This window comes from Telopea speciosissima, chromosome 2 (genome assembly GCF_018873765.1).
Source record: "Telopea speciosissima isolate NSW1024214 ecotype Mountain lineage chromosome 2, Tspe_v1, whole genome shotgun sequence".
In the NCBI taxonomy this organism is placed as follows: Eukaryota; Viridiplantae; Streptophyta; class Magnoliopsida; order Proteales; family Proteaceae; genus Telopea; species Telopea speciosissima.
Window position 1 is genome coordinate 52,756,640 of NC_057917.1, and position 21,013 is coordinate 52,777,652.

Here is a 21,013-nt window from a genome sequence, read left to right on the forward strand (position 1 = left end):
TAACAACTCTTAACTAACGGTAAAGGGTCTCTGTGGAATTAGTTTGGTAAAACAAGGGGTGACGCTGATAATATGGTAGAGGTAGGTAGTTGATGTGCATTAAAATATAGAGATACGTGGCGCTGATAATTTCCCAAAAAAAAAAAAAAAGAGTGAGGAGAACGTGTCAAAGACTCAAAGGTATCAACACCGACATGGGTCATGAGTCATGAGTCATGACCGTGGAGAATGGGATTCGGGGGATTAGCGTATGATCTATGACTGGCCAAAGCTTAAAAATTTAGCTATTTGGCGGGTGAGACTTGAGAGAGTGAGAGAGTGAGGGGAGAGTGAGAGAGTGAGACACAGACAGAAGAGAAGAGGAAGGGAGAGATCATACAGAAGACATGCCTGACGCTTTGATTCGTCCACTGATTGAAGCCGTGCACTCGAGCCCCACTCAGGCTGTCCTCTATCTCTCTGGCGGAGCTTCTCAGGTTTTTTCATATTCATTTTTTACTTATTGGTTGACTGTGATTCTATGTTAATTATTCATTCAGGATGTGGTTAATTGCATTAATCCAAAAACGATGAAACCTAAAAACAGGCACTTGGGTGGTTGATGTCTGTCACTGGTGCGTCTAATACAATCCTTGAAACTGTGGTTCCGTACTCCAAGATGTCCATGACCCAGTTGCTCGGCAAGGTATTCCCCTCACCGTACTCCTTTTCTGAATTACCATTTTAACTGTGGGGATTTAAATACCCTGTCAATTGACAAATACTTGGATGGTTTTTAAATTCATTTCCTTATGTGGGTTGATTCGATGATCGGTTTATCAGAGATTTTGACCTTAGAATAATTCTTCACTCGATTACCAAATTTTGTTTTGCTTACTAACTTTTTTGTATGATTAAATGCGGCAATGAAGTTTTATGTGTTTCTCTGAATTCGAAGTTGTTCGCAGATTCCCAGCCATTTCACTAGCCAACAAACTGTTGAGGAAATGGCATTGTTGGCTTATAATCGTGCGCTGAAGCTCTCTAGACCAGGTTCACTTATTGCTTACTTGAAGGAATCCAGTCTTTAGAATGGTTGTGATGTTCTCATTTAAAATGATAATCGAAACATGCGTGTTCTTGCATTGATATATTTTCTTTTTTCAGGAGTTTTTTGCATATTGTATTCTGGGTAAAAATTTCTGCACAATAATCCTCTTATTTATCAATCCTTCAATTATGATAGAGGAGTGATAGGTTTCTAGGAGTTGGTCAAGACTGTTTTTCCCATATAAGATTTTCTATGAACTTCCATTTGTCATTGTAGCAACATAATCTTAGAGTTCTTTATGCAAACCCTGAGCTCTATTTGTGGCCTCCATTCTGCTGCTTTTATTTGCAATGCTCTGTTGTTTAGGAAGTAAGACGTAGAATTGATTTTATGTTATTTTATTTATATTACAGTATGGTTTGTTATGGAGTAATGGGGCTATCGCTAGGTTGTATGGAGTAGTGAAACTATTGCTCATTGTCTGTTCAGTAGTGTTAAATGGAATGTAAAGCATATCAGTGATACACTTGGTCATTTCATGTGTTCCTTACTTGTATTCTTGTAATGTGTGATATGCTGACCAGCCTCGTGTTACACTTGGTCGTTTCATGAATTTGGACTGCTCCGAAAGCTGGAACAATCATGCTCCATTGAAATAGTAGAGAAATGTCAGAGAACTTCCACGTATTCTAGCTATGCATTATAGAATGGCTAAAAGAGAGCAAACATGAAATATTAATGGACAGTTGAAGATTTTCTTCTAAAACTTGAATAATTAAATGATTACGATTTTGCTGGCTGGAGCTTGGTAATGTCAGTATTGTGTTTTATCTAGACTAATGTTAAACACGTGCCAGTACTTGGATATCCTAGTGCGTGCCTGATAGCATGTTTATGCTTTCATAAACTATGTGTGATGTTTCAATTCTAATATGACCTCTATTTGTCTTTTTAATAGGCCATCCGGTTGTAGGTGTGGGTTTCACTGGATCTTTGGCTAGCTCACATCCAAAACTTGGTGATCACAGGTATCATTATTATTGCTATCTTTTCTTTCCTCTTGTCACTAACATAATTTTTATATTATTTCGAGAAAATTACTTGGACACCCCCTGTACTATGGCCATTTTGCTTACGATTACCAACATTTGAAACAATTACTTGACACCCCCCGAAACCTGACGGTGTTAGTCTGCTGTTAGTGTTTAATTGGAAATGTCCATTTTACCCTTATCACCTATTCAATAGAAAACAACGAAATTGAAAAATTTACCCCCCTTCTCCTTCTTCTTCTTCTTCTTCCTCATGCAACCCCACCGCCCCTACCTCCTACTGATTTCAAACCCTAATCAATTTCAGAAAATTTTGCTTTTCTTAAACAAATTTCAAATCAAAATAACCCAAAACCCTTAATCGATTTTCAAATTAAGGGTGTGAATCTGAAAATCGATTAAGGGTTTGAATCTGAAAATTGATTAAGATTCAAACCCTTAATGGTAACTGGAATCAAACTTATTCACCTACAAGAGGAACTGTAATCAGAAGAGGACCGGTAGGAAAGGATGCCCATGTTCATGTACTGTATTTCCTCTTTCTTGTCCGATCCTGGATCTGGGCCAGCATTGACAAGAGTATTTGGATTTTTGCCAAATGAAATATCTAATTTTGGCGACACTAAACCTTGTTTTTATTGTAATCCTCACACAGCCACATAGATCCAAACAACCAAGCTGATTTGTGAGTGGTATTAGTGTGAAGGGTTCTTTTGAATCTGATACTTTAAGTGTACGTGTTAAGCTTTCACTTTCCCCTTCATATATGGGTTGGTGATGAACTAATAATGTAATGATGGGATCCACTTCCTCAGAAAATTAAGGAAGAGAACTAAAAGTTCTGGATTTCAATCCGATAAAACACATGTCAATACGAAGATGAAATGAGGAGAAGTAGAAGTAAGAGCCAAAGACTCCCATCAATGTGAAAGGTACTTAGATATTCCCTCTGCAAATGTCGCTGGGAAACTAGAATCAAAGCTCCGATTCAGCAAAGAACAGAGACAGAGGTAGAGTGTAAGAGAGAGAGAGCAAGACAAGTAATCGTGTAGAACTTTCAAACCCTTAATAGTTTTTGAAACAGCAGCCATGGCTGCCGGGTTTTTTTTTTTGTTTGGTTGTAGGAAGAAGAAGAAGAAGGGGGGGTAAATATGTCACTTCACTACACCTAAAGGGTAGTTTAGGTATTTAAAAAATATTTAACCCAAGCAAACGGTGATTCACTAATGGACAGGGCTACTTGAAAGACATGGTAAAGTGCAGGGGGTGTTCAAGCAATTGTTTCAAACTTTGGGGAGTCTAAGCAAAATGGCTTTAGTACAGGGGGTGTCCAAGTAATTTACTCTATTATTTCTTGTTTTAAACCTTTTTATCGCTAGTTGTAAGCATATATGTAACCTGGTTTGTATTTAACTCATTGGCTTACATCATGATGCTCATTGTGGCGACTTGATGACACAAAATAGTTAATGACATTTCTTCTCAAGGAGTATTCAACTCTTCATTGTTTGGTTGTATATGCACCTATGCGACTATGAGTTCTCTTTGATGCATTCACTCTTACGGGATTGTTTAAAGTCGGATCGGGAGAGTGATAGAACAAGCAACAAATAAAGCACAATTTGGACAGAAATGTTCAGAAACGCGCACCCTCAGTAAAATGAGGATAACTTTCTCAATATAGGTCTTAATGACCTGATTCCAAATCCTAATGGACAAGGACTTACGTAGCTACAACTGTTATCATGAAAGTTTCTACAGATTCTCAATGGAGAATATCCAAAATTGTGCTAATCAGTGACGATAGTTGCAAGGATAAAAGAAAAGGTGACTTGGATGAAGGGTAGAGTCTCTTCTAGGATGCAAATAAACTATAATGGTGGCCTCCAACTCTTCTAGGATGTAGGTGAAGAATAAAACTCCTACTTTTCCAGGAAGGAGAGATTTCTTCAAGGTTTCTTGGTTGAACTCTTCTAGGTTCAAAAGGGAGAACTCATCATGATTCTAACAAAATTCTCAAAGCAATTTTCATTCAAAACTCAATTTGTTACCAATGACAATAGTGAAGCCTTTTATAGGCAAATACAAGAAATCCTAATAGTTACTGCAATATCTTAGCCCTTGATTCAAATGAGGGTCAATGGTTGATATCAAAAGAAGAACAGAAAAACCCTAATATTGTATAGAAGAAAACACTAACATAGGAGGCTGCACATAAGGGGGGCTTCACTTTGTAGTCTTCAAGAAAACTCTTGGAAAGTGCATGTGAAGAGAATGAACCAAGAGATCAGTAAAAGAAGTGTTGCTACATCACCAAGCATTAAGGAAGAAGAAGAGATCTAGAGAGCATAGTTGTCACAGCGTCTCGGCGACCCAAGGCGGTGGAGAGGGTCCAAATTCAAGGCGATACCAATTAGGTGAGTAAGGCTCCCAAGGCGCCTGCCTAGGCAACCTAGGCGACGCCTTGACAACTATGCTAGAGAGATTTCTTATAAGATGAAATCCAGTATACACAGTCAGCCCTGACACACGTTACCAAAACGGCCATAAATCCTTGTAGAAAATAGAAACTCATGCACTGTTTTTTTTCTTGGAAAGTAGACTTCTAGATCTTTCCATCCATATAAGGCTCATGATCTAATTCCTTCAGAGTTAGTACAGGTGTCATCGTGAAATTGACCCAAAATTGTTGACTACAAAATTGTTGATTAATGGCATGGGCCCCACTTTCATGGGCTCTTCTTGCATGAGACTTAAGATGGACTTGGGCCATTTTTGCTTGAAGTCTTTTGTATCTTCTAAGAGTATGGCTATGATCCATTTGAGTAGAGAGCTGGTTAGGGTCGGCCACATGGGTGCGGGTGTGGCCTGCATCATTCTTTTAGAAAAAGGGTAAAAAAGGACTTATTTTTCATCTCATTCTATAAAAACTCTTAAGTAGTCATCCATTCGTTTAAGGGCATCTGGTCCACTGATTATTGGATTCATACTGATGTTCCATGTGACATGATTAGGATTAATATTGACAAGTAGAGTCCGCTTTAGTTTTAGTCAGAATTTTTAATCTTGTACAAGTGAGGTGTAATTGAATGTCATGCTTCAAATTAAAGCATGGTATCTCATAGGTGGATAAAGTTAAGAACAGTTGATAACAGCTTGCTCTTTTCTTTGCCCTTTTGAGCAATGACTAGCATGTGCTCTTAATTCCTGTGAAAACTTATTCTCAATCAACTTGAGGAGTATTTTTACTGAATGATTAATGCATTTGCACGAAGAACAACCCACAAATACATATTACATATATTTAAGTTTATCCATCTCGACAGAAACATTTTTGTATAAAACAATCATAAGAATGTATTACGTTATTGGTGCACATAAACAAATGTATCTACTATTGCAACTATAGTTAACAAACATATCTACCACTGCTTGCCTTTATTTGTGCAAAAAATAAATTTTATTCATATGCTTTTCGCAAACTAATAAATGCTATTTTATGGATTTAAGTATAACACTTACTATTGGTGTTGGATTCAAGTGGTTGTGCTGGTTATTCTTTCGACCAGTATTATGAATTGTCATTTCCTATTATTATGTGCATTCCCCTTGCTTTGGTTGTGTTTTGGTTCCTTTTATTTGTTTGTTTATTTTTTGCTCTTGAATAGTTTGTGATTTCGTTACATGAACTTTACCATAAACATGAACTTTTACCATTTATGGACTTCACTTTTTGTTGGTTGGCTCCATATAGGTTTTACCTATCAACAAGAACATGTGATCGACATTGGGTGTCTAAAGTTACCTTGTCAAAGGTAGACTGCTGCTGTCTGGCTTCTTTGATTTTAAGTTATTCTTTAGGATATTGAGGTACTTAGATGCTCAGCTTTCAATATATAGGGTTTGCGAACCCGTGAACAAGAAGACAAGGTTTCAAGTCATCTTTTAATCAAGGTGCGCAATGATTTTTTTTTTGTTTTTTTGGTGGAAAGGTGTGCAATAAACTTGAACCATAAATTATGTTGATTCTATTTCTTTCAAAAATTTTATAAGCTAGAGCCAAATTATACTGTTCTTTGGAAAATGCTTCCATCAACTCTAGTATATGCCAGGTGATCGTCAGCCTTGCTCTTCGCCCTTGTAAACAATCTTTAGCCCTCTTGAAGGTGAAATGTCTGTACCCATTAGGTAGGTTTGACGAGGGAAAATTTCACTCTCTCATATCCAATTGTCAAAAGATACAATAAAAAAAGTTATTCATTTGGGATGAAGCAAAGATTATTGATTGAGGAAATGGTAGAGATAAAGAGAAAAGAAATAAGAATGAAGTATTGGCAAAGCCCGGGAGAAAGAAGAGAAAGTGGAAAGAATAGCATTCCAACCTCTAATTCGTGGGGCCCCTGGTGTACATCATTTGGTAAGACCTTGTTTGGCTAACTCAACTGCCAGAGTAGTAGCTGGGCATCCACAAAACTAGAAATGACAATCGACGATGCTTATGTGGCTGAAACCCCCTACCACAAACTCCCAAATGTCAAGAGAGTGAGCCAATTTGGGACCACAAACAAGCGGTCTGATCTCTGATGTCCAACTCAGTCCTAAGATTACTTATATCCCCACACCAAGCTATTTCTGAATGCTTCTCCAGTCCCTGAGGAGCACAGTATCTCAGAAAGAGCATCTTTTACAGTACTCTTTTTTTCCTTCTTTTTTTTTTTTGGGGGGGGGGGAGGTTGGAATATGGAGATGTCCTGATCACTTTAAGATAATTTCAAATGATTGGAACTCACTAAAACACCATGTAGAAGGTCTAAAGAAGAAGCCCCATGTGCTTCTCAAGTATTTATATATTGAACTTACTCTTGTTTTGTATGATTGAATATTGGTTATACTCTTCAGGTTTTCAACCATAGATGGCCTAAAATTGTTAATTATGTATCCCTTCAAAATTTGATCTGCATTCTTTAGTCTGAACAATTCAATGATTATGGTGTTTAATTTGTGAACTAAAAGGTTGTTTGTCTAGAAACGATTCTTTGTAACTTCCCCAAAATTGTCATAGCACAACATAATTTAAACTTGATCTTTCCATGATGGAGGTATTATGGGGATTTTATACTGTTACTGTGGCTGAATGAAGCATGCTTGACTCAATTGTCGTAACCCTCATTTATTTTTCAGATAGTTAATCTTGCTGGTTTTATATTTTATCATCTCTCATTTCACTGGTACAGGCACTTGCAGATGCGTGCAAAGTTTCAGCATCATTCGTTTCAGAATTGAATGATTCGGAAGTTCCTGATGAATCTGAAAAACTCTTTGATGAAGATCAACAATTACAGCAACTTTTAGATGGACAGATATGCATGAAAGTTTATCCATTTTCAGGTTGTAAAGTTGAGCTCTTTATTGGCAATAAAAGTTAAACACATGAAATGATTTGCATGCTTTATCTTTTATTTATTTTTAAGCCGATCCCATTTAGTTGGGATAAGGGTGAGTTGTTGTTTTATCTATTATTTATTTTTTAAATAACTGAATTTGCAGAGACAAATGGTTCAAATTCCGAGAGAAAGATAATACTATCTGGTTCATTTAATCCAATGCATGATGGACACCTCAAACTCTTGGAAGTTGCTACTAGGTAAAAGGATCTCAATTTAAAAGAATTCTTTTTGGACTAGTTTTTATGCATTATGGTGCATATGTTGATCATATCATAAGATTTTAGATTCTGGTCAGTCAAACGATTAAATTCTTGGTTTATGGAAAAGAGGTGGTTAACAACAACCAGTGTAGTTTTGGACATAGTATGAGACTTCAGTTTTGACCTTCAAATTTTGGTTATATTTCAACCAAAATCTGGTACATTTCAGCTGCACAATTCGATTGACCATTTCGGTGGTCAAATGGCCATATTTTGACGTGAAACTTCAGAGAAATCCTAATTAAGCATCTCTAGACATGTTTAAACCTTTAGATTGTAAAAAAACATCCAAAATCGTAGTTTGGCTTCGGACCCTAGGTTGGCACTGTACGCTATATGCTTCTGACCTAGGTTGGTACTGTACTGATGTACCCTAATTAAGCATCTCTAGACATATTTGAACCTCTTTTTTTATATATCTATTCTACACCTAATTTAGTACTAGAAAATACAGCATTTAATAATAGCAATTGCAATATGTATTATGAATGAAGAAAATCATTTAGTAGTACAGTAATGTCAAAAAGTGTCATCATATACAATTAATAGGAATTGCCTATTTAAGCATGATTACATGTGGTTGAAGCATTAGGTTGGAAAAAAGAAAATCCAAAGTGGTAGTTTGGCTTTGGACCCTATGACATATGGCGGCTATGTCATCCTCTGCTTGAATAATCTCTCGAAGTCCTTCACAACAGACTTAGAGGTGGAAAATTTGAAATTGAAGGAAATTTGGCCAAATGATGCTTTAAATCCACCCAAATGTTGAAGTGGATGCTCTATAGTTGACCGCCAAGTCTTGATTCAGTAGAAAAATGGACTTTGCCAAAAAAATGGAGGATTTGTATTAGTTTTGGAGTACTCAGGCGAGAGGGGGCGAAATCTCGAAATTGTGTCCAAATGAATAGTAGAAATTTCGCTGAAATGACTGAATTTTCGGTTGAAATTTGATTTGCCTGCAGAGTCGACCTCTGTTATGTTTCGAAGTTTTTCGAAACAGAAATATTTTGCAAAATTTCGGTTATTTCGTCCGAAATTTTGAACCTTGTTTTTGTACATATATGATGCATGTGTTGATCATGTTCTAAACTTTCAGATTTTAGTCAGTTACATAAGTAGATTCTTGGAATAACAAAAAGAGATGTTTCTTCTTCTCCAAGGTGACTGAAAGTATCAAGGATGTAAAGGTTATTGATGGCTCTAGTAAGATGTAACAGCTTTTGTTGAGACTTTCTTGAATTTTAAGTATTATTACATGGTGGGTGCCAGTGTGTTCTCTTAAGCTTTTCCATGCCTTACTGGTGGATTTTTTAGCTAAATGAATTCTATAAATAGCTCTTTCAGAACATAAAATTGTAAATTTTTTTGTAAAGCAAATGATTCAGATTGAAGTTTACCAACTTCTCTCTCTCTCTCTCTCTGAGCTTCTTTAGGCCTTTTCGTTTTCTTTTATAGATCAATAAAGATTTGACGATTCTTATGTTCCTTTCAGACTTTGCAGTGATAATCTTTAAGTAACTTTTTGAGAATTCTTTGGTTATTTCTATGCTCAACAATATTTTGCTGCCAGCCAGGAAAATATGATCCTATAGGCAACATGTCAACATCCAAAATTCATGGAAACGCCGAGTTTTCTAATATCCTTCCTACCACGCCTAAGGTTCATGTGTTTTACAATTAATCTATTTTTGTCAACTTCATAGTTCTAACACTGAAGCTGTGTGTTCTGCTTTACCTGCTTTCCACCACCTAATATTCTTGTGCAGCATATGTGACATTGATCATAACCATGCTAATGGTTTCTAGTTCTGATATGAAGCATCGGTTATCACATAGTAAGTTATATCAACATTGGAAGATACATTTTATGCTGCAATTGAATTCTGGAAGGTCATATGGCTAGAAATTACCTGATTTCTTGTTGGATTGGATAGAGTTTGCCTGCAATACTGGAGTTTCCTTCTTATATCTATCTAGTACAATTCCTTTGGCTAATGGGAACAAAGATCTCCAGCTTTGCTGATACGCTCATTTTTCAACTCCTTCAGAAGTTGTTAATCAATTATCCTAATTTAGGCTTTTCCAAATAATCATTTTTATGATCAGTCGATCAATTTGTTCCTCAGTAGTTGGGATAAACCTTAGTTACTAGTTGACTTATCACCTAGTAGACACACATTTGTGATATCTTTTTTGCTTATGGATTCTGATGCTTTTAGTATACACATAAAGCTTCTTCATTCTTCCTTCTTAAAATAAGGTAATGTTAACAAAACCCGAAATATGGAATTGCTTGGATGATCAATGTGATCAGCCCAAGGCTTATATTTATAATATGAAAAATAACACTGTGTGACAATAATACCCCTGCCATAGCCGACATAGCTAAGCAGTATATAAATAACAAAATAAAATACCCAAAAAAGACCAGAATACCCCCACGGACGGTATTCTGGTTTACATTATTCAACACTACCCCTCAAGTTGGAGCAAAGATGTCTATCATGCCCAACTTGACTAGATTAGGGTGAAATAATTTCCTAGACAATCCCTTGGTGAAGATATCAGCAAGTTGATCAGCAGATGTCGCAAAGGGAACACAAATCAGCCCTTTTTCTAACTTTTCCTTGATGAAATGCCTATCCACCTCAACATACTTGGTACGATCATGCTGTACTGGGTTGTGTGCTATGCTGATCGCAACCTTGTTGTCACAGTACAACATCATAGGAAGACGAATAGGAACACCAAGATCCTGTAGCAAACCTTTGAGCCAGAGTAACTCACAAATACCCTGTGCCATAGCTCGAAACCCTGTGCCATAGCTCGAAACTCAGCTTCGGCACTAGAATGAGCAACTACATTTTGCTTCTTGCTACGCCAAGTGACAAGATTTCCACCTACAAAGGAGCAACCATCTTAGCAGCCCGTCGGGTCTCTTCACTGTGAACATAAGAAAAGGTCTCCTGACTCTCCTCTAAAGTGTGGAAAGGAACCCGACCAAGAACTTGCACCCGAATAGGATCATAGTCATCATTAAGGCCAGCCAGAAAATCATACACCCGAAACTGGTCCACATAAGAATGATAGGCAGTAATGTCGACAGTAGTGGTAGGCTGAAAACGAGCATAATGATCCAATTGCTGCCATAAGCACTTGAGGGCAGCATAGTATTTAGTGACAGATAATTCCTTCTGAGTAGTGTTTTGGAGCGTCTTCCTGATCTCATAAACCTGAGCACCACTTCCTGACCGACCATAGGTTCCCTTGACAGCAGAAAATATCTGAGTAGCAGTGTTAAGGAGGAGATACTGGCTAGAAAGGTCAGTGTGTATAGAATTCAGAACAAAGGACATTACCATAGCATCGTTGGCAGCCCATTTAGTATGGGCAACACCTTCCTTAGTAGGCTGTTTGGTGGTGCCAGTAAGATGGCCGGGGAGTCTCCTACTAGCCATGGTTATGGATAGAGATCTGGCCCAAATTAAATAATTCGTACCATCAAGCTTGATTGCAGCAGCATATGGAAGAAAATCACACCTAGTCTGACCATCGCTGTCAAAAGTAGCCGTGGTAACATCAGAGTCCGGCATGATGATGAGAAGTAGGGCAAAAAAACTAGAAGAAGCAGCAGAAAATAGGTACGAAACCCCTCTTGGCATTTTACACCCACATAAAAATACCATATTTCAACGAAATTTCGGTATCTCGGAAATTTCAGTCAGACCGAAACACCGAAACGAAACGAGATTTAGTACCATGTGTGTGACAATAATACCCCTGCCATAGCCGACGCTCCGACATAGCTAGGCAGTACATAAATAACAAAATAAAATACCCAAAAAAAACCAGATTACCCCCATGGTATTCTGGTTTACATTATTCAACGGGTAAATTATCACCAAAAGAATAGGGACAGAAGAATGAAGATCCATACAAGAAAGGAATTATCGAGTGTAATGTTGTTTTGTTCATTGGGCCTTTCCTGATAACATGATTTGTGGGTGATCTTTTGATGGGGAACAATTAAATTGTTTGTTATTGTTGGTACTGTGGCATGTTCTTGTATTCTGCAGTTGTATTATTCACCTGAGCTTTTGGCTGTTATTTGATGCCAAGAAAATTTATACGCATCACACACATACAACAATACTGTTACAGTTAGCCCAAACGTTGGATGGTGAATTTATTTATACTGTTTCGAAATTAGCAACCAGCCGTAAGTGCAAATTCTTAATGTTTTCCTACTACCCACACAAAAGTTCATTGGAAATGGGAAGACACATTTTACAAATGACTGATACGTATTTTTATTGTCCAACTTCAGTGAAAACAGATATATGGTACTGACAACCTCTGCTTTCTTTTGTAGCATTTGTGGTGATGGCTATCCATGCTTTGAAATTTCAGCAGTCAATGCAGACAAGCCTCCACTGACAGTATCTCAAATCAAAGATCGTGTTAAGCAATTTGGAAAAGTTGGTAGAGGCTAATTCTATTCATTTCTTTTGTTGTTCAGATCCTATGTAGTGATCAAGGTTCTAAATCTCGGTTTCAAGGTCAGTTTCGACCATCCAGGAAACAAGATTTCCCAGGTTTCGGTCCAAACCTGGTACTTTTTGGGTAATACTTGGCATGTCATGGCTGGTAAAAAATGGTCGAAACTACGTACACTGGTCGAAACTACTGAAACTGATCGAAAATGCCGAAACTGGGCAGGCTGAAATTGGTCGAAACTTGGTATTTTTTAGTCGAAACTGGTCGAAATTATTGAAATTTCTGAAATATTGTCGAAACCTGGTCAATACAGTAGTACATATAGGTTTCGTCTTGAAAAATTGGGAAACCGAGATATCTTGGTCGAAACTTAGGTAAGTATTGGGAACACCAACTTCTGGAACTACTGATTGAGATCCTGTTGAGATTATTTAGCTTACAGTTTGATGTTTCAGATGTTTTTCTTACATAAAGTTGACTATTAAGGATAATAGCAGATATATTAGACCAAGATTAGGCTGCAATGGATGGGGAAATTCAAAGAATAAAAGGTGGAAGAAACTTCTTATGCACTTTTCCGTTTTAGGCTTTTAGCTGGAAGGTAATAAATCAATAAAATTCTTAGCAATTCACTGCTGGGTGATGTATCCTTGTTGAATATTGTCTAATTTAAAGTTTAACCATGTGAAGAACTCAAAACTACCATGTAATTTTTTAAAGGGAAAATGATGTACACACTAGCCCTGTGTAATGGAAAATTACAAGCTAGCACTTTATTGATTGTAGGATCGCCATCTCTGCATCTCAACCGTTCAACCTGTCCATTGTTGCAACCCATTCTCTCAACTTCCACTACACCCTCTCTCTCTCTTTCTCTCTCTCCCCGCTGCAACCTACCCTTGTCGCTGCATCTCCCTCCCTGCCCCACCCCTCCCCTCTCTGGCAACACCCCTTCCCTGCCTCTGCATGTCCCTCCTTGCCCTCTCTCTCTCCCCCACCCCCACCCCCTCCCCTTGGTCATCAGTGTCAATCTTCCTCTCTCTCTTTCAGTGTGCAAATCTGTCCCAGCTCTTACCCCTCTCTCTTTCACTCTTAAGTTTCTGAATTCGTAAGTTGGGAGCACCGGGAAGAAAGAGAGGAGAGAGAGAGAGAATACTGGCGGTGAGGAGAACGGAATTGCAACAGTAGATGGGTTGAACAGCTGAGGTGCATAGAGGGAGATCTGACGATCAATAAGATGCTAGCATATAAAATTTTATTACACACTGCTAGTGTATAGATCCCTCTCCCTTTTTAAATTAGTCTTATGATCTTGGAGGTTTTTTTTTTTTCTTCTGGTTCCTATTTGATGGAAGATAAAATTGATCAATTGATGGCCTTCAGTTTTGAATGAAATTGTACAAAGAAGCTGACTAACAGTATTTAATAGAAAATAAAGCAACTTCAACCTAAAGGGATCTCAGAGGGAAACGAAGAAAGTTAAGAAACCACCATATGAATATGTTGACAAACATTTATAAAATGAATCCTGCACAGCGAAAGAGCTGGATTATTAAAGAGCGTTGCCACTGGTTGTCAGACTGTTTTACATGGATATGATTATGGATATCACTTATGAATTCTAGATATTAGTATTCAGTGACTGGGTTTATTTGATATTATTTTTAAAATTTAAATATTGTAAAATTAATTTTATATCATGTAACTAATTCTATTGGTGTTATCAAAGAAATCAAAATATTTTTATATGTGCATGTGTGTGTTCACTTGAGTTATTATAGTGTCTTTGCATATTTTATTTGGGCCTCTCTCTCTCTCTCTCTCTCTCTCACACACGCACACACACACACACACACTCTCTCTCTCTCTCTCTCTCTCTCACAAAATTGACCTCATTGTGGATCTACCTAGACATCTGAGTGGTGTGGGTGTAGGGGTCAGTGCCCACAGTTGGGTGTGTTTCAGTTTTTAAAGTTTCCAGTTTTCCGTGTCATATTTCCCTCAATTGTTGTATTAGTAAGGTTGCTATCCACACGAAACTTTACAACTATGAAAAAACATGCATACACATGATATATACTACTGCCAGTGTGATTTGACAGATTTCTCCTCTCACGTCCTTGATCATTATTTTAGAACATAAAATATAGGTGTCCTTTGCACTTGTCCAATTTGTCTGTGCATATACTGTTATCTGACCTTTTAATGTCCCATGGCAGGAAAGACAGTTATTGTTTCCAATCAGCCTTACTTCTACAAGAAAGCAGAACTTTTTCCAGGCAGTGCATTTGTAATTGGTGCAGACACTGCAGCAAGGCTTGTTAATGTATGAAATCCCAATCTGCTTAAAATTTATCTTTGCATTAGAATATTGTGTTGGATATGCATTTGCATTCTGATTACAGTTTTGAACTGGTTAAGAGTGTTGTAGAACTGCATGCCATACATTCAGGAAAGAGTCAAATGTCTAAAAAGTGTTTTGACTTGTGAGGATAGATGCAACTCTTGAAGCAACAAGGTCACTGATGAAAAGTCTGAAGTACCTGTGGAACATAAGAAAACCATTATCTGAGAACTGAAAAGAAATGCTAGAATATCCAGTTCACGTGAATTGCTGACAGGATGTTTTAGTATCTGAGCACTAATTTTTCTGACAAGAAGATTGAAGTTTGAGATGTAGAATCTTTAAAATATTGTCATCTCAAGGATGACATTTAACCTTATATGAAAGAAAGAAAGGAGGGGAACAAATTCTTTTGTCCCTTTTTTTTTTTTTTTTTTTTGCAAATCATCTCTTAGACGAGCACTTGGTGATGGATGAGGATGTGAAGATTGATCGAACACGTCCTATGTCCTCTTGTGGGGCTCTCATTACTTAGGTTAAGGGGTAAATAAAATGCAGACTTGTTCTTGTAGTCATTAAAAAAAAAAATTAAGAGTGGTATCTAGGTGAATGAAGAGGTGTTTTGAGATCACATGTTTACACCAATGAATTACACCTTGCAATGATCATTTAATGCAACTTTCCTATTCTCAATTAAGTAGAAATTTTGTGATCATTCAGAAACTTTTTTTTTTTTATTACACATCTGTGGTTTGAAATCCCACATATGCTTGATTTTAATGCAACTTTGTAACTTAAAAAGGAGAATGTTGTCAGAGTGGAAAGTAGCCAGACAGTCTTGGTTTTTTTGAAGTAAATTTCCTATGCATTTGCAGCCAAAATATTATGGTGAGGACCGTGGGAAGATGCTGGACATTCTGCTTGGATGCAAAAGAATAGGATGCACATTTCTTGTTGGTGGTCGAAATATTGATGGTGATTTCAAGGTGCACTTACATTTCAAAATCCTTCATATGATCCCTATCTTCACTTTCATACTTTCTTTTGAACATGATCAAGCTTCTTGTGACATTGCCAGGTTCTTGAAGATATTGATATTCCAGAAGAGTTGAGGGAGATGTTTATTTCAATACCAGAGGAGAAGTTCCGCATGGATATTTCGTCCACAGAAATAAGGAAGCACCTAGGAATGTAGACTTCATTATTCATTTCAGAGTTTATTCGTCAAACCCCAAGCACTCCAACGCTGTGCGTTCTTCTGGATCATGGGCGTCGTGATTTATTCACTGATGTAATACAATAAATTGTCCCCCCCCCCCTCCCCCGCCCCCCAAGAGTATGTGAATGAATGCAAAAATCACATTCCCCCTCCTTTATTTGCTGTTACAGTTAGTAGATAACGGACTTTGGTTGGGATCTCGTGATTTATGGTTATGGTTATTGAGGAATGAAATGTGAATGGTTTGAGTGAATATCTTGGTGGGCAATTTGGATGGTGTAGATACTCTAATGCTGCCATCCCACTTTGACCATTGCAGATCGTGGTCAGGTACTTGTTTGCCATCTTTCTGGTGATGATAACCCCCCTCCTCCCTCCCCATGATGATGCCTCCCCTATTATAGAGGGTTTGTGATGGAAGAAGAGAAGAGTGATTAGTGAGCCACAGCACTCGTTCCACTCCAAGGGTATCAGGTCGTCACCATGGTGGTTGCATTTGCATCACCAAATGAATAGAAAAATTTTCCGCACTACCAACATAAGCTTCTGAATCAAAAAGTCATCTTTAATATTTTCATTTCTCTGTTGGGTAAAATTTTTTTTTTTCTGTTTGGGAAAAAAGTGGGTCAGTGATGTGTAAATGCCCTCTCAAAGGGTCTCTTATCTTTCTCCTTATTTAATGACTTGGGTTCTTTGTATATGAATTGACATCCACCAACACTCTTTTTTCTCCTTTAGCCATGTATGTTACCAATAAAAGATGGCAGCTTGTTGATTGCTTTCCATTTTTGTTTTTTTATAGATTTTCCTTGTAGGATTATATGCAAATGAAAGGCTTGGCATTTGGACGGGGTAGTGTTTGATTTCCACTAAGGTTATAAAATGTGGAATTACGAGCGGAATCGATCCCAAAAAAAAAAAAATCCTAGAATTGGCCTTCAAATATGAAATTTTAACGAATCTAGTGTTTCTTCCCCCATTCAATTCTGATCTGAATCCGAATTGCACCAATCTGAACCCTGATTCTTGAAACCTTGGTTTCCACATATTCTAGCCATTCTAATCAGTAAGAATTGGATTGGAATGACACCCTAGAATTTGAATGGGAATAAGTTAAGATTTCTCAAAATCTATGATTTTTTTTATTCTTTTTCTTTGACTCAATAAAGTTAGGGATGGTATTACAGAGTACAGAGACAAGTTTATTGAAATTTCTGCTAATTAGGTGACTAAAGAGAGGGAACAATGGCTACAAATGAAGATCAAACATGATTCACCCTTTATTCAAAAGAGGGTTTAAAAAATGGGGACAAGAACCGAACTTGGTATTCCATCCAAAGTTAGACTGACAAAGTTATTGCTATAATTGCAAATGCCCTGTGCTTCATGCTTCCATAGACTAACAAATGAAAGAACTTATCGATGCAGTGTTGTCACATTGTTCCCCTGTTTTTTTTGTTTTTCCCGCAGAATCCATATCTCAGAATCTGCATTGGGGAAGTGTTTATACCATAAAGGATAAAGAAAAGATCATGAAGAATTCGTGGGAATTCGGCGAAAAAGAAGAAAAATTGACATCAAATCGCTTCAAAGCTCAACTTCTTTATGATCATGTTCTACCATGTTCTACCATCCTTCAAGACCCACTCTAAGAATCTATGGTTTTCTTAGTTGGAAGAAGGAGGTGAGATTGTTAAGTAATGAAGTTAACAATAATCTAACTACACAAAGTTTAATGAGAGAGCTGAGATAAGAGGGAGAAAAAAAAAACTCTTTTCATTAAATGGATAGATAGATATTCCTTTTAGAACCAATCAACAAGAACTGCATTCCTACAAAATTCTGTGACTTCCATACTTACTCATATATAAGTTGGGTAATCAAATAAACTCCTCAAAAAAACATTTCTTGCATCATGGAGAAGAGAAAGGAAAGAAACAGAATTTGAGTGAAGTGAATGAAGACTCTAGTTATTGGAGTGTTGTTGATTGGGGGATTGGGGGATTGCTGTTGCTTCAGTCTCCCTCAGCTTAAGTTTCTTCTAAGAGAGAGAGAGAGAGAGAGAGAGAGAGAGAGAGAGAGAGCAGAAGACGACATATGTGTATATATGTATATTTATGGTGGATAGATAGATTCATACTTGAGAGAATTCAAGCTCCACAGGCTGCACCACAGCCGGCAGCGCATCCCCCAGCATAGACAGTAGTATCGACGGAGTCTTTGTCTTTAGAAGCTCCCTCTCCACAAGAGAAGATAATGGCTGAGATGATTAAAAGGGTCACCAAAACTCCCCATAAAAGTAGTATAACACCAGACCCTCCACCATTTCCTATATCCTCTGCTACCAAATCTTTCAATTCCCTCACCATCTACCCTCTCTTTCTCTTTCTCTCTCTGGTGTTCCTTATTTCTCAGATTCAAAGAGCGTTTGTTTGGTGTATGGGTGTGAATTGTGGAGAGAACCGCCCCCACAAGCCTTCTTATCCTCTCTCTCTCTCTCTCTCTGTCTCTCTAACCTGGAATCGGACATGGGATCGTCTTCCACGTTCCCGATTTGAATGGATGGGAATCGGCCAAAATCCTAAAAATGGAATCCAGTAAAAAGTAAAAGTTTCCAAATAATTTTTTCCCTTTAATTCAAGAATTTTCTAAATCTACTACCAAGGGCAATTTGGATCCTCTACTGCCGAACTGCCCTGTAGGACCATACTGCCTAGACACGACGAGATGTGTAATGATCGCCTTATCCCTGCCTGAGCGCTTTAATTTAATTTAATTTAATTTTACTGACTAAAAGAAGGAAAAAAAAAAATGAATCTCTAAATATATTTTTAATAGGCCAAAATATCTAACTAAATCCATGGTTTATTAAAAAAGTATTTTGAGAATTGGACATAATTTATCGATTGATTCCAAATTTATTCTAATTCATAGACCATTTTAATCAATTTTTTTTTTGAGGTAATTTTTTGTTTGGGAGTGTGGCTTACACCAACATTCTCATGCATCTCTCTTTCTCTCTCCTTCTCAATAGAAGGGGGGAAGAAGTGTATTTTCATATGAAGAAGAGAGAGATAGACTGATGCAAGAGAGTGCTGGTGTAGGCCACACACCCGGACAGATCCCTTTATATAAAACTTTGCTCACTCCACTTGGATTTTCATTTTCTAGAAACACATTATTTGTGATTTTTTTTTGCTGCAGTAGAATTGATGGGCAATGCTTTCAAGTTTGACATTCGAAGGTTGGTCAACTCTCCTATCACTTTTTTAGTGGATAGTCGGCTGGGTATATCCCACTGCACTTTGTTAAAATATAAAAAGTGAATCCATGTCCATGGAATTAAATCTCGATATCATATTGGTCTATATGTATCGGAATTTGTTGGACCAATATGGATTCTTAGTCGATATGAATCCGCCAATATCTCATAATGGTAGGAATCTCGTGCATTGGATATGCCATTTTTTTTATTAATATGCTTTGATACGATACCGTGATTTATATCAAAGTCTTTGATTTTCACATCCGCTTAAAATTTTCAAGAAAGCCCTCAATTGAAGAGGTCATTGGGTCAGGGGTTGACTTGGGGAGGCATTTCCTGGCCCAATCCTATCCCCAAAAAAGTTTTCTTGTAAAGTTCTATGTATGTTTGAGTGTCTTATTTTACAGATTCAATGTGGAGTCCCTCTTAATGCCAGCTTCTATTTGGCACATAGCGATACACTGATACTGAAAAAGGAATAGGAATGACATAAAAGCTCTGTTTCAATATTCTAAATGTAGTGTGGGTATTGGTGAAGGAGACGAGTCCAAAAACAAAACAAAGTTCATCACCTATACAAACCAAACCAAACCAAAATGTAATTAGCTTTGTGGAGTGTGAAACTCTTAATTTTAAATATAGGGAAGTAGTTTTCTGTCTGAGAGTGTGGCCTATGCCAGTATTCCCATGTGTCTATCTCTCTCCTCCTCAAAACAAGGGGTAGAAGTGTCTTTTCAAATGGAAAAGAGAGAGAGAGACTCATGGGAGTGCTGGCATAGACCACACTCCCGGACATAGAACTTTCTCCCTTAAATATATATTAGTGCTTTGACCATGATGAAGTTTCTAATGATAGAAAACACAAAGGAATGAAGGGGATGAGGGAAGGGTATTTTAAGAGGGGTGGAAGACTACTCAAAAGTCTCAAATAAACCCTAAGAGCCTCTTATACATATTTCTTTTAGGGTGGGAGATCTATATGGTGCATGTCTATATTGTACTATTGGGTGCTTAAAAGGCAAAGCTAATAATCGACAATGAAACAACATATTTAATGAACGTCAGATGATGGTTGTTCCGTATTGTATTTTCTTGTTGGACAAGAATAGAGAATAGAAACTATTTATTTTTTGAGTGTTACTTTATTAGAAAATTATGGAGAGATATTTTGAACCTTTGCTCTCCAGCTAGAACGTTGGTATTCTTATGAAAGCAAAGTGATCACCAAGACTTTCAAAGGAGATTCGATTGGGTGCATCGCTAAATTGACTTTTTATGCAACAGTTGCGCACATCTAGAAGGAGAGAAATTTCTGTCTTTTTAAAAATAAAATGAAGACTATGCCTTGTCTTATTAGAGATATCAAAGCGGACGTGCAGGACCGGTGTAGAGCGGATATCCCCAAGGGTAAGGAATGTCCCAGGAATATGTTCTTAGTTCAGAAATGGGAAGTTGCATCCTATGTGGGTTGGGAGGAGTAATGTCCCAATGTGATGATTGGGGTTTTGTTGTTTTTTTGTTTCGTTGTGCTTTTGGGGTCTCCTGAGTTTTGCTTGGCTTCAGGCCTTGGGTATAATCTTTAGTCTTAGATCCTTTTGAGGCTTGAAAAATTCATTCTAAGTCTTGGTAGGCTACCTTAGTTTGTGTATATCTTTTATCTGTTTCTTCAATAAATTGATTTATCTATAAAAAATAAAAATAAAAAACAATATATTTAATGAGAAAATTTTGTAAATGTTTTTTGTTTACTCTGTTTTGTAATAGGCTTTGAGTTACCCTTACCAGGGTCCGTGGGAATTCTCTCTTTCCTGAGGATCTTCTCCATATTGTATTCTAATTTTACACTTAGAGGGCTCATAAAATTAATTCACGAGTAGTTTGCACAAAAAATGAGAATTA

General features: G+C 37.3%; 1 protein-coding gene across 1 annotated transcript; it reads left to right on the forward strand.

The window, feature by feature from the left end:
* The first annotated feature begins 320 nt into the window (after window positions 1–320).
* On the forward strand, window positions 321–15,832 carry LOC122651928. Its single transcript, XM_043845506.1, has 12 exons — window positions 321–476; window positions 587–685; window positions 948–1,032; window positions 1,989–2,058; window positions 5,837–5,897; window positions 5,983–6,036; window positions 7,317–7,470; window positions 7,630–7,726; window positions 12,162–12,271; window positions 14,506–14,612; window positions 15,506–15,616; window positions 15,709–15,832. The coding sequence occupies exons 1-12, from the start codon at window positions 387–389 to the stop codon at window positions 15,823–15,825; spliced, it is 1,155 nt and encodes a 384-aa protein (XP_043701441.1). The 5' UTR covers window positions 321–386; the 3' UTR covers window positions 15,826–15,832.
* Window positions 15,833–21,013: the final 5,181 nt, after the last annotated feature.